Source organism: Trachinotus anak, unplaced genomic scaffold (assembly GCF_046630095.1).
Source record: "Trachinotus anak isolate AG129_WGS33_773 ecotype Australia unplaced genomic scaffold, CSIRO_AGI_Tana_v1 ptg000020l, whole genome shotgun sequence".
In the NCBI taxonomy this organism is placed as follows: Eukaryota; Metazoa; Chordata; class Actinopteri; order Carangiformes; family Carangidae; genus Trachinotus; species Trachinotus anak.
Genome location: NW_027273871.1, coordinates 9,077,501 through 9,088,565, shown reverse-complemented (window position 1 = coordinate 9,088,565; position 11,065 = coordinate 9,077,501). Strand labels below are relative to the sequence as shown.

General features: G+C 44.9%; 3 protein-coding genes across 6 annotated transcripts in view; 2 read left to right on the top strand and 1 right to left on the bottom strand.

Moving 5' to 3' along the window:
- The first annotated feature begins 912 nt into the window (after positions 1–912).
- ndufa2 (NADH:ubiquinone oxidoreductase subunit A2) lies at positions 913–2,519 on the top strand. Its single transcript, XM_071506486.1, has 3 exons — positions 913–1,072; positions 1,785–1,891; positions 2,314–2,519. The coding sequence occupies exons 1-3, from the start codon at positions 969–971 to the stop codon at positions 2,403–2,405; spliced, it is 303 nt and encodes a 100-aa protein (XP_071362587.1). The 5' UTR covers positions 913–968; the 3' UTR covers positions 2,406–2,519.
- Positions 2,520–3,141: 622 nt separating this feature from the next.
- Positions 3,142–9,326, top strand: ik (IK cytokine). 2 transcript variants are annotated; one of them, XM_071506578.1, is made up of 20 exons: positions 3,142–3,302; positions 4,395–4,461; positions 4,558–4,650; positions 4,776–4,835; positions 5,410–5,577; positions 5,746–5,860; positions 6,103–6,173; positions 6,247–6,293; positions 6,418–6,581; positions 6,672–6,780; positions 6,926–6,965; positions 7,043–7,208; positions 7,294–7,312; positions 7,517–7,601; positions 7,742–7,825; positions 7,982–8,039; positions 8,327–8,415; positions 8,504–8,612; positions 8,741–8,775; positions 8,914–9,326. In XM_071506578.1, the coding sequence occupies exons 1-20, from the start codon at positions 3,293–3,295 to the stop codon at positions 8,939–8,941; spliced, it is 1,617 nt and encodes a 538-aa protein (XP_071362679.1). In that variant the 5' UTR covers positions 3,142–3,292; the 3' UTR covers positions 8,942–9,326. The 2 variants fall into 2 exon arrangements, with proteins under 2 accessions (XP_071362679.1, XP_071362680.1); XM_071506579.1 differs by lacking the exons at positions 8,327–8,415; positions 8,504–8,612; positions 8,741–8,775; positions 8,914–9,326 and adding an exon at positions 8,098–8,309 and having other exon boundaries at positions 7,982–8,060.
- A 2-nt stretch (positions 9,327–9,328) lies between these two features.
- The window catches only part of dacha (dachshund a), a 23,801-nt gene continuing 22,064 nt past the window's right edge, over positions 9,329–11,065 (bottom strand). For all 3 annotated transcript variants that reach the window (XM_071506576.1, XM_071506575.1, XM_071506577.1), the window contains one exon: positions 9,329–11,065. This exon is cut by the window's right edge and continues 2,140 nt beyond it. The gene's annotated coding sequence lies outside the window, so the exon portion shown is untranslated.

Below are 11,065 nucleotides of genomic sequence, written 5' to 3'. Positions count from 1 at the left end.
ATCTGGTGGAAAAGAGTAAAAAACTAAGTTTTGGAGCCAGGAATTAAAGTCTGATAAAATAGGTTGTGTGATTTCATGTTGTACAAAAAATGGACATGAGGACAAAAATGTCCCTAAAGACACACGAAGGTTGAGATCAGAGTACTTCCTCACTGCACAAGTTTTTCAGTTTCACCAGGAGAAACGAGTCAAACTTCACTGCTCCGTATCTTTATGTGTTCTTTGTTTTGTTACTCAGTCAAATAATGAGCACAAACATCTCAGCTTTACTTTCGTTGTAACAAGTCAGAACCATGAAAATAAACAGAAGAAGAAAAGAGGAACAGAAACTTTTAGCAATAAAAATAGAAATTAAAGTCTGAAAAGACATTAATAAAATTAAATAAAATAAAAACAGTGGTTATTTTGTCTTTGACTTGAGGATTGTTCGTTGTGTTCAAAGAGTTTGGTTTAAATAATTTTATTTCCATAGAACATTGTTCTTCATTATAATCCCATACAGAATATTTTTATTGTTGTAAAATATTCCACAGCTGCCATGTAGATTATTTTAGGCCTCACTTTCTGGATTAATTTACTGGTTTGTGTCTAGAATATCAGAAAACAGTTGAAGTGTCAGTCCCTGTTCCTGTAGTGAAAGTTTCAAAAACTAAATTCAGAATCTGTTACAAGTAAAAATCCTACAAAATAAAAGTACAGAAATATTTCCTGAGAATGTATTAAAAGTGGTAAAAGCACAGAACAGTTCATTTCGGATGTTTAGATGTATTTACAGAAAATATATTAGACTATATACATTTATTATATAGATATATTCAGATTAGATGTATATATGGTTTAATATATGATGTAGTCGCAGACTCGATGCCTGTGAGGACAAGCTCAGGGAACACAGGTAGAGCCTTGCAGGACAAACTCCGGGCTGAAACAATGATAGACTCGTCCTTGACGAGCAGCAGTGATCAAAGATGGCGGCCGCTGTGATCAGGAGTCTGGGCTCCAGTTTGGGCAAAAACCTCCGTGAGATCCGCGTCCACCTCTGCCAGACTTCCGCGGCCAGCAAGGGGGCCAGGTGAGCTCCGAGCCCGCCTCCAGAGCAGAGAGAGCCGCTGTAACAACAGCCGCAGAGACGCTGTTAATAATAAAGAGCCGAGCATCACACAGCTGCACTGCTAACTGCTAACAGCTAACAGCTAACAGCTAACAGCAGAGTGACCGGAGAGCAGCTAACGGCTGGTTAGCTTAGCATCAGACTCTGGTCCGGGGTCAGACCTAAAACTGTGAACGTGTTAAAGCGGATCTGGTTTCTGGGTTTGGACTCATGACGTCTGTTGTGTAGATTAAGGTTAATTAATGAAACGTTTCTGTTCTGGCTTCAGTTTACTGGTCACCGCAGTGTAATGGTTCAGCTGTGACTCAGGTTGTGAGTCGAAGCTGATGTAAATAATGTGAGTGAACTGTTAATCATCAACAGTTCAAATCAGACTTACAGGAGGTACGTGAACGCAGCATTAACCCCTGCTGTGCTGCTGCCTAACAGCAAATATTTAAAATAATTATGTTTTGGATGAGATGACCTCACAGGTGGAGGACAGGTGTTCCTGATGGCACATTCAGGTTCCACTGTAATTATCAGTTTCCAACATGTAACCAGAATTCATGTCCACGTGCAGCTGGGTTTAGGACCATGACACTCTGACAATAAACCCCCCTCACCCCTCTAACGACAGAGGTCAGAGGTCACAGCTGATCTCAGCTCTGACACTGTTTCCCTGTGTTTACAGAGACTTTGTGGAGCAGCACTATGTGACTCTGAAAAAGTCCAACCCAGACTTCCCGATCCTGATCAGAGAGTGTTCTGGAGTCCAGGCCCGAGTCTGGGCTAGATACGGTGAGTCTGACCACAGGGCATCGTGGGAGACTGTCTGATGGTTTCACTTGTTGAATGTTGAGTCCAGTGTGTAGAAGAGAGGACAAACGAGTGAGGAACCAGGTCTGACCTGGGTCCTGTCAGTCCATGTTTACCTGTTGTCACCTGGACATCACGGACGCACTGATGGACATGAAACAGATAATTAAAGATTGTTAATTAGAGACACAGTAGAGTCAGTCCTCCAGCCTCAGACTGATGATGATGATGATGAAGAGGAAGTCAGAAAACTGTTCTCAAAACCTCTGAGGTAGATCCTGCTCCAGGAGCTGTCACATGTCGCTGTGATCACACACACACACACAGATTCTCATCAGTAGATCTGTGTGTTCCTGTCAGTGACAGTGATGATGATGAAGATGATGTTTGTGTCTTGTCCACAGATTTCGGTAAAGAGAGCAGCGTCTCCGTGGACAACATGTCAGCTGATCAGGTGGCCAAAGCTCTGCAGACCCTGATTCAGTCCAAACCTTAACCCTTACACCCCCCCACTGGAAGTGGTTCAGTCCTGGATGGACTCATCTGTTTCCTTCATTCAGTTTGTCTGTAAATGTGTTGATGTGAATAAACATGAATATTATTAATGTCACTGTTTCCTTTCTTCTTTCACTTTATTTCACTGTTTTGTGAAGGGGGCGGGGGGCGAGTTTTGAGGTGGGTTTTAACGGCGTTCACAAGCTCTGACAGGTGAAGGAGATTTCATTAGTTTGTACACAGGAGTCACAGCTGTTGTCTGTCCACTGTGAAAGGGGAGTTCACAAAGTTTCTCTGGTAATTTAAGGGGTTTTACTGGTATTTAAGGAGGTAGAATTTAAGGTGGTTTCTTGAGGGTTTAGGAAGTTTTTACAGGGTTTTACTGAATTTTACTGTGGGAGGTGTTTGTGTTTTAAACAGGTTGTAATGAGGGCTCATGGTTTCTTAATGTGCATTTAATTGGTTTATAATCAGCTTTCACATGTTAAGTGTTCAGGTGGTTTTAGTCGTTTCTGTCTGTATCTTGACAAAACAGCAGAACCACCGGCTGGTCCTGGAGAGCCTTCATCAGGCAGAGGCAGTGACTCTGCTCACCTGCAGGGGGCGGCAAAACACGCCAGACACACACACACACACACACACACACTATAAGAATGTGGTTTCATGTGAAGATGTGTGTGTTGTCGCCACAGTAACAGTGACAGTGCGGTGAATGCGGGCTCCTGCTGGGGGCGCTGTTTGTTTGCGCTAACTGGAGAGGAAGTGACGTCAGAACCGCTGCTAGCCGGATACAGAGCCCTGGCCGAAGCTTATTGACTGTCGGTTTCTCTGTTTGCGGTGGAACCGACCCCTCTTCTCCGGGAAGGAGGGAACCGACGATCCGCTGAGATGCCTGAAAGTAAGCTAAAACTAGAATATGTTAGCTGGGCATCATTATATCGACAACAGGCTGTGCAACCAACCATTAGCCCTTGGCAACAGTTAGCCTAGCCATTACCCGTTAGCTATTAGCTGAAGGCAGCAGAAATAAACATAGGTTTAGTCCTGGTTAAAAATAACAGACTAGATAGAATAGCTAAACATGATTATTAATACAGAGGTGTCAGTGGAGTTACAATGAAACCGGTGAATCACTCTATACAGCCACACGAGTTTCAGTTAGCCTAGCTTAGCTCTCCGAGTCTGCTCCCGAAAACATCACACCAGGCTCCGTTCACTTTTCTGCCGGTATAAAGCCTCCTCGGTCCTCGGCAGAGCCACAAAGCTGAGATCACATAATAAACACAGTTTGAACACAGCAGAGAACCCACTCTTTAAATCGGTATAATTCGTCTATGCCAGCCAACAACTGTTATTACTAAAGTTCATATTTTGTATTGAACACCTTTTATATAAACGTATCTTGCACCAGCCGCGCTCCTGAGTTAAAACAGCTGAACAGTAACTGAGATCTGGAGCTGCTAACCCTAACAGAAGAGAGAGCTGCAACAATTGATCAACTAATCAATTGGTCCAGCAAATCAACCGGCAGCTATTTTGTAGTTTTAGTTATTTTTCAGTGAAAACGCCACAGGTGAATATTTGATGCTTTTTGTGTCACTGTAAACTGAGTCTGGTCTGTGAGATAATGTCAATATGTTCTGACACGTTATAGACAAATGGTTAATCATTGAATCGACAGTCCTAACAGGATTCAGTAATGACAATAACTGATCACATGATCAACCTGCAGTTAGTTAGATATGTACTGCTCGTCTGTTTCCCTCCATTGTCTACTTGCATCAATAAAATTTCATCTTCATTGATCAAGTCAAAATATTAAATGTGAATATTTTGTTTATAATAGAATAGATACCAGAGACTTTAAGAGACACATGTTAGAGTGAAAATCATTATTATGATACAATAGACAGCATTAATTATGACTATAATACTATAAATATATTTATTTCATGTGCTCACTAACATCCTGCCTGTTTCCTGTCTCCAGCTGAGAGTTACTCCAACCCTCTGGCCCCTGAGGGCCACGAAGTGGACGACCACAGAGCTGCAGCTCAGTGAGTACTGCTGATCTTGACAGAGTGTGTTCATGTGTTACCTTACCTGTCTGTGTGTGGCTGTGTGTGTGTGTAAACATGTGTGTGTCTCTTCAGGTCTAAACTGACCAATGATGACTTCAGAAAGCTACTGATGACACCGCGGGCGGCGCCCTCCTCAGCCCCGCCCTCCAAGTCGAGACACCATGAGTAAGTGATGAAGAAGGGAAAACATGGCTGATGCTTTATGTCTGCTGTTAGAGCAGATGTTAACTGATGATGATGATGATGGTGATGAATTATTTATTGGGTTATTCATGATATTCGTTTCCCAGAATGCCGAGAGACTACAATGAGGATGAGGATCCTGCTGCGAGGAGGAGGAAGAAGAAGAGGTGAGTGTGGACCAGGTGTCCTGTCATTGGTCTCACAGGTTGAGTAAGTGACTCCTCCTACTTGTGAACTGTGACCTTTAGGACGACCACATGTTTCCTGCGTCTGGAGTTTTTAAATTCATTGTGAGAGGAGGAAAAGAGTGCCCTCCATTGCTTCTTCTTTGTTGGTGTTTTATGGTTGTCCCTCTGTGGAGCAGCTGACTGAACTGTCTGAATAAGAACCAACATTTACTCAGGTTGATGAAAACTGTAAACACAACCAGTCATTCTGTTTGTCCATGTCACTGAACGTGTCATTGTTAAGTCGTTAGAATCTGTGCTGTGTGACAATTTCTGATATATCACAAAACGCGAGGTCAGGTGTTTTACATCAGCTGGTTACTATGGTAACGCAGGTAATTAGCTGTTGCACATGGAGCACTTCTGTCTGTAAACTGAATGAGAAGTGTTAGCATGGTTAGCAGTTAACATACTATCAGAGTCACCAACAGCACAACCTGGAGTCCACCTCAGCATCAGCTGATCTGGTCCTGTTGTTATTATTACAATATTTTTGAATATTGTTTTGTTGCAGTTACTATGCAAAGCTACGTCAGCAGGAGATGGAGCGAGAGAGAGAGCTCGCAGAGAAGTACAGAGACCGAGCGAGAGAGAGACGAGACGGAGTCAACAAAGATTATGAAGAGACGGAGCTGATCAGCACCACAGCCAACTACAGAGCTGTAGGACCCACTGCTGAGGCGTGAGTAAAGCTGATGCTAACTCTGCTAGCTATATGGCTACAGGTGATGGGTTTAGCAGTACTTTTGAGGAGGTTCAGAGATTAATCATTAGCTAATGATGTTTTTTTGTGTTCGTCTCTGTTGCTGATGTCACTTCCTGATCTCCTGATACTTGTCGTGTTTTCCAGAGATAAGTCAGCAGCAGAGAAACGTCGGCAGCTGATCCAGGAGTCCAAGTTTTTGGGAGGTGACATGGAGCACACTCACTTGGTGAAAGGTCTGGACTTCGCTCTGCTGCAGAAGGTCAGACAGAAAAAATTCACCATGTTTGAGGAGTCTGTTGACGGACAGTTCTTTTTATTTTCTTCATTATAAATCTTATGAATGTCTGACTGAGTGCTCCTGTTCAGTTTGAGGTTAAACTATTTTATCTGTTATCACCAGATTCCCGTCAAAGAAAATCACATGATGTGATTGTTAGTGAACCTTTTCCTCTGTGCTGGCTTCACAGTGACTGAGCTGAAGTACCTGTACCTGTTTTTCAGGTGAGAGCTGAGATCACCAGCAAAGAGAAAGAAGAAGAAGACATGATGGAGAAAGTCCAGAAAGAGGCAAAGTATGAATCTGACTAAAATCACAAATGTATTAGCTCCCTCAGTTCAATGTGTATTGAAGTGTCTGTCCATCAGGAAAGACATGGAGCCAGAGGAGAAGATCGAGTTCAAGACCCGTCTTGGTGAGTCCTGGTTACTGTCAGACTAGTTACCATAGTTACCAGCCATCACTCCGGTGTCTGTCTATGGACTTCACTCCAGTCTGTTCTTTCATCATTAACCCCAACCCCCCGCCCCACCCCCCAGGGAGGAACATCTACCGTGTGGTGTTCAGGTCCGGTCTGGTGGAGAGGAACGAGCTCTTCCTGCCCGGCAGGATGGCGTATGTGGTGGACCTGGACGATGAGTTCACTGACACCGACATCCCGACAACACTGATCCGCAGCAAAGCCGACTGCCCCAGCATGGAGGTACTGACCCCAGACCTGCTGTTAGTGAACGTTCACTGACCTGCTGCTGTTAGTGAACGCTCTCTGAGTTTCTCTCCCTCTGTGTCTCAGGCTCAGACGACTCTGACCACCAACGACATCGTGATCTCTAAACTGACTCAGATCCTGTCGTACCTCAGACAGGGGACACGGCACAAGAAGATCAAGAAGAAGGACAAAGGTGACAGACACACACCTGCTTTGTGTAGTTTTCAGTGGGTGTAGGAGGCTCTGTTTTTTGTAGGTGGGGGGCTCTGTGTGGGTCCAGATGTTTGTGTTTGTGATGGAAGTTAAACCAACAGCTGACCTGTTCACCTGTGTTTCAGGTAAACTGGATGATAAGAGGGCTCCTGAGGCTGATCTGAGGTCAGTTCACTACCACGAAACAAACTGCTGTCAGTGTGTAAACACAGTGTCTCCATCTAACTGTCTCTGTCTCTCAGTATCTTTGATGACATTGGAGACTACATCCCCTCCACCGCATCGTCCTCCAAACCCCCCAAAGACAAAGACCGACACCGAGACCGAGACAGAGACAGAGACAAAGAGGACGACAGCAAGAGCAGGAGACACAGCTACTTTGAGAAACCACGAGGAGATGAACACCAGGTCAGAGGGGTGGAGACAGAGGGGTGGAGACAGGTGTATTTGCTGCTGCTTACTGTCCTCACTAACTGTCTGTGTGTGTCTGCAGGTGATGGAGGTGGAAACAGGTGAGTCTGTGTGTTGTGTGTTGTCATCTCACTGCATCACCTTCAACAATGACATCATTTACACAAAAACACCAACGCACAACACACCTGCTACACACTGATACTGAACAACACAACAGAGGGCTCCAAATATAGAATCACTAACCTCACCTCACACTGTGTGTGTGTGTGTGTGTGTATGTGTGTATGTGTGTATGTGTGTAGGTCCTGGATCAGTCAGAGAGCAGATCAAAATCATCAATGAGAAATTTGCAGGAGCAGCAGGCAGCCAATGGCAGGACCAGGAGCCATATCCTTCCCTACTATTGGATGCAGCTGGGAGGGGGAGGGGTCTGTAGTACTGTGTCTGGTGCTGTGTGTGGTTATATTTGTACTGTGTATAGTGGTATTAGTAGTAGTACTGCAGTATTGTTTACTTAACCAGGTCACTGGTTCTCAGAGGAGAGACGGTAAAGAACAGCTGGGAGATTTCTTTGGAGGATCAAACTCATACGCAGAGTGTTACCCTGCTACGTAAGACACACACACACACACACACACACACACACACACACACACATATATATAAATTTTAATAAAAATGAACACTCATTCAAACATTTATTAGTACTTTAAGTGTGTGTGTGTGTGTGTGTGTGTGTGTGTGTGTGTGTCTGTGTGTGTGTGTAGGATGGACGACCTGGCTGTGGACAGTGATGAGGAGGTGGACTACAGTAAGATGGACCAGGTAACGACAGATCCCAGGATGCACCACTGTGGTGACAGACTATAACCTGTGGGTCATGGAGCTCCAGCGGCCCGTGTTGTAGGTGGTGGTGATGTCATTGGTGATGTCAGAGCTGCTGTGTGAAGCAGGTTAAGGTGTCACAGCTGCAGACGCTGCAGCCGGACAGTGCAGAGCATAGTCCTGGTCCTCTCAGTGAGGAGAGTGTGTGTGTGTGTGTGTGTGTGTGTGTGTGTGTCGTGGTGCAGATGTTGAACAGATGTTGAGCAGCTGCTCTGACTCTGTTTCAGGGGAACAAGAAGGGTCCGCTGGGTCGCTGGGACTTCGACACTCAGGAGGAATACTCCGACTACATGAATAACAAGGAGGCGCTGCCAAAGTAGGGCCCTTCATTTATCCCTCAGCTCTGACTGACAGGCAGCAGAACGCCTGGACCTGTGTGCTGATGCTAAAGTTTGTCCCTGCAGGGCCGCCTTCCAGTACGGCATCAAGATGTCTGAAGGCAGAAAGACGCGACGCTTCAAAGAGACCAATGAGAAGGCCGAACTGGACCGGCAGTGGAAGAAGATCAGCGCGGTGAGACACTAAGACACAACCAGACCAGTCCACCTGTGTAGACCTGGTCTGTGACACAGTCAGCTTCAACCCACCCCCCAATGTGGCCAAAAGTGTGTGGACACTAACTGTTTGTTTCACTGTGACAGATCATAGAGAAGAGGAAGAAGATGGAGGCTGACGGGTGAGTGCATCATCATCATCATCATCTGCTCGGCCAATCACAGGAGAGCAGGGTGTTCCCTTTCAAAAGTGGAGATATATAAACATGATGTAGAGCAGCTGGTAAACAGTCAGTAAACATTGTGTTTTTATTTTTCAGGGTGGACGTGAAGAGGCCCAAATACTGAAGACTCCCCTCCTCTCCTCCTTTACCTGCTTCCCTACTCACCTTCTTACCTCCTTCCCTACTCACCTTCTTACCTCCTCTCCTCCTTTACCTCCTTCCCTACTCACCTTCTTCCCTCCCTCCTCCTTAACTCCTTCCCTACTCACCTCCTTCCCCCCTCTCCTTCTATACCACCTATAAATTCTCAGTTTGAAACCATGATAGAATGAGGTCAAAGGTCACAGACGATTGATCAGTTTCTGTAGTTTAGTTGTGGAATTTTTTTGTTGTTAAACATGATTTTAAAGTTCAATAACTCATCTGTCAGTAAAATCAATATCTGATGTTATTGATTAATTTGAGAGACTGGAAACATGAATCATCATTAAACTCATCAATAAAACTGGTTCAGTTTGTTTCTCAAAATCTGCTTTCACCAGATCTAGAAGATGTTTCATCATAAGGGGTCCACTGGTTCCACTGGTCTGTAAGGTTCCACTGGTTCATAAGGTTACACTTGTGTATAAGGTTCCTCAGGTCTATAAAGTTCCTGCGCCGTGTGTTGAGTTGTCCTAAATCATGTGATCATCAGATTAAACTAAATTCTTCTTAAATTGTTCTACAAACTGGATCAAAGTTCTGGATCCAGTTCAGACCTGATGTTTGTTTTCAGGTCAGGTCCTGGACTTGTTAAGAGGTGTGACCAGTCTAATTACACCGGAAATAACCTCTGTGTGTGTGTTAAGAGTTTGTAGTAATTAGTGTTTGCTGATCTCGTTAAGGGTCTGTTGTCCTTACAGGAGTCAGTAAGCTCGTTAAGATGCAGCAGCTCGTTAAGAGATCAAACTGAGTGTGTTTGTTGTTGTTGTTGATGATAGAAACACGTTAAACACTTTGACGGACGACTGGATTTATTAATCTGCAAATTACCATCAACAGCGCTAACGGGTGTTCGTTAATTATCGTGTGTGTGTGTGTGTGTGTGTGTGTGTGTGTGTGTTGATGGACAGCTGGACTGATGAATATGGATCTGGATGATTCTGAAGATGCTAACGAGATGTTAATGAGCAGCTAACAAGGCCTCATAGCTCCACCCACTGGGGGTTACAACAGGAAGTAGATTTTTCAGCCTCACAAACTTCAAAGACAAAGTCTTTGTTTTTGTCTTTGATCTGATGATGTTTAATAATTACAACCTGATTTATTCAGTGTTTGTTCTTAACGTTACATTTTCAGGAAGAACACAACACAACAGCAGAAAGATCATCAGCTGCTCATCAATAACAGATAATCAGCTGGAATATTGATCGACTCATTTATTACATAGCATCTCATGAAGCCGCGTCAGTACACTGACAGGTACTCTGTGTACACAGTACATGGCAGTTCTTTCGATCAGCGTTGTTGTTTTTTCCCGCCAGAAACACTGTCAGAAAAACTGAGTTTAATCCACTTTTAAGCTACATTTTCATGTTCACCTTTCAAACTGTGGATGTTCTTAACTGTATTTCTTAACTGGTTGCCTGGTTTCACTCATTGGATGGTTAGATTTTAAGTTATAAACAAATCTAGCTGAGTAAACGAGCGGCAGCTGGCCTGCAACTGCTGCCTGAACAGCGTTTGATAACAACTGACTTTTAATGGCACCATGACCGGGGTGTCACAACATCTCCATGACCAAGGACACCTCCAGCTGATCCACTGGTCGACACAGGAACTCGACTCATGATACCGACCCACAACTCCACTCCTAAACTGTTCCAGCCACTCTGGACAGAGGTGGTTTGCCGTGGCTGAAGAAGGGTTTCGGCTGGGTCATTGTCTCTCCTCCTCTAAGCCTCTCCTACCGCTTCTCCCTTTGCCAGATGAGGCTCCGGTTCTTCCCGACGGTGCTACTACAGCCCCAGCTAAGACTCCTCTCATCCTCCCACTGTCTTTCACTTGGTGGGCTTCGCTGGGTTGAGCTTCCTCGTCCATGCTCCGCTCAGACCCGTCAACCCAAGCCAACGCCGCCCTGACTGCAGAATGTTGCAGCGGAGCATCGACCACCCTGTACAGGTGGCTCTCTTGTAATAACCCCCCCCCCATGACGCTAATCCTCGGAGACTCCATAACTAGGAATATCCGCTTCATCAACGCCATCACA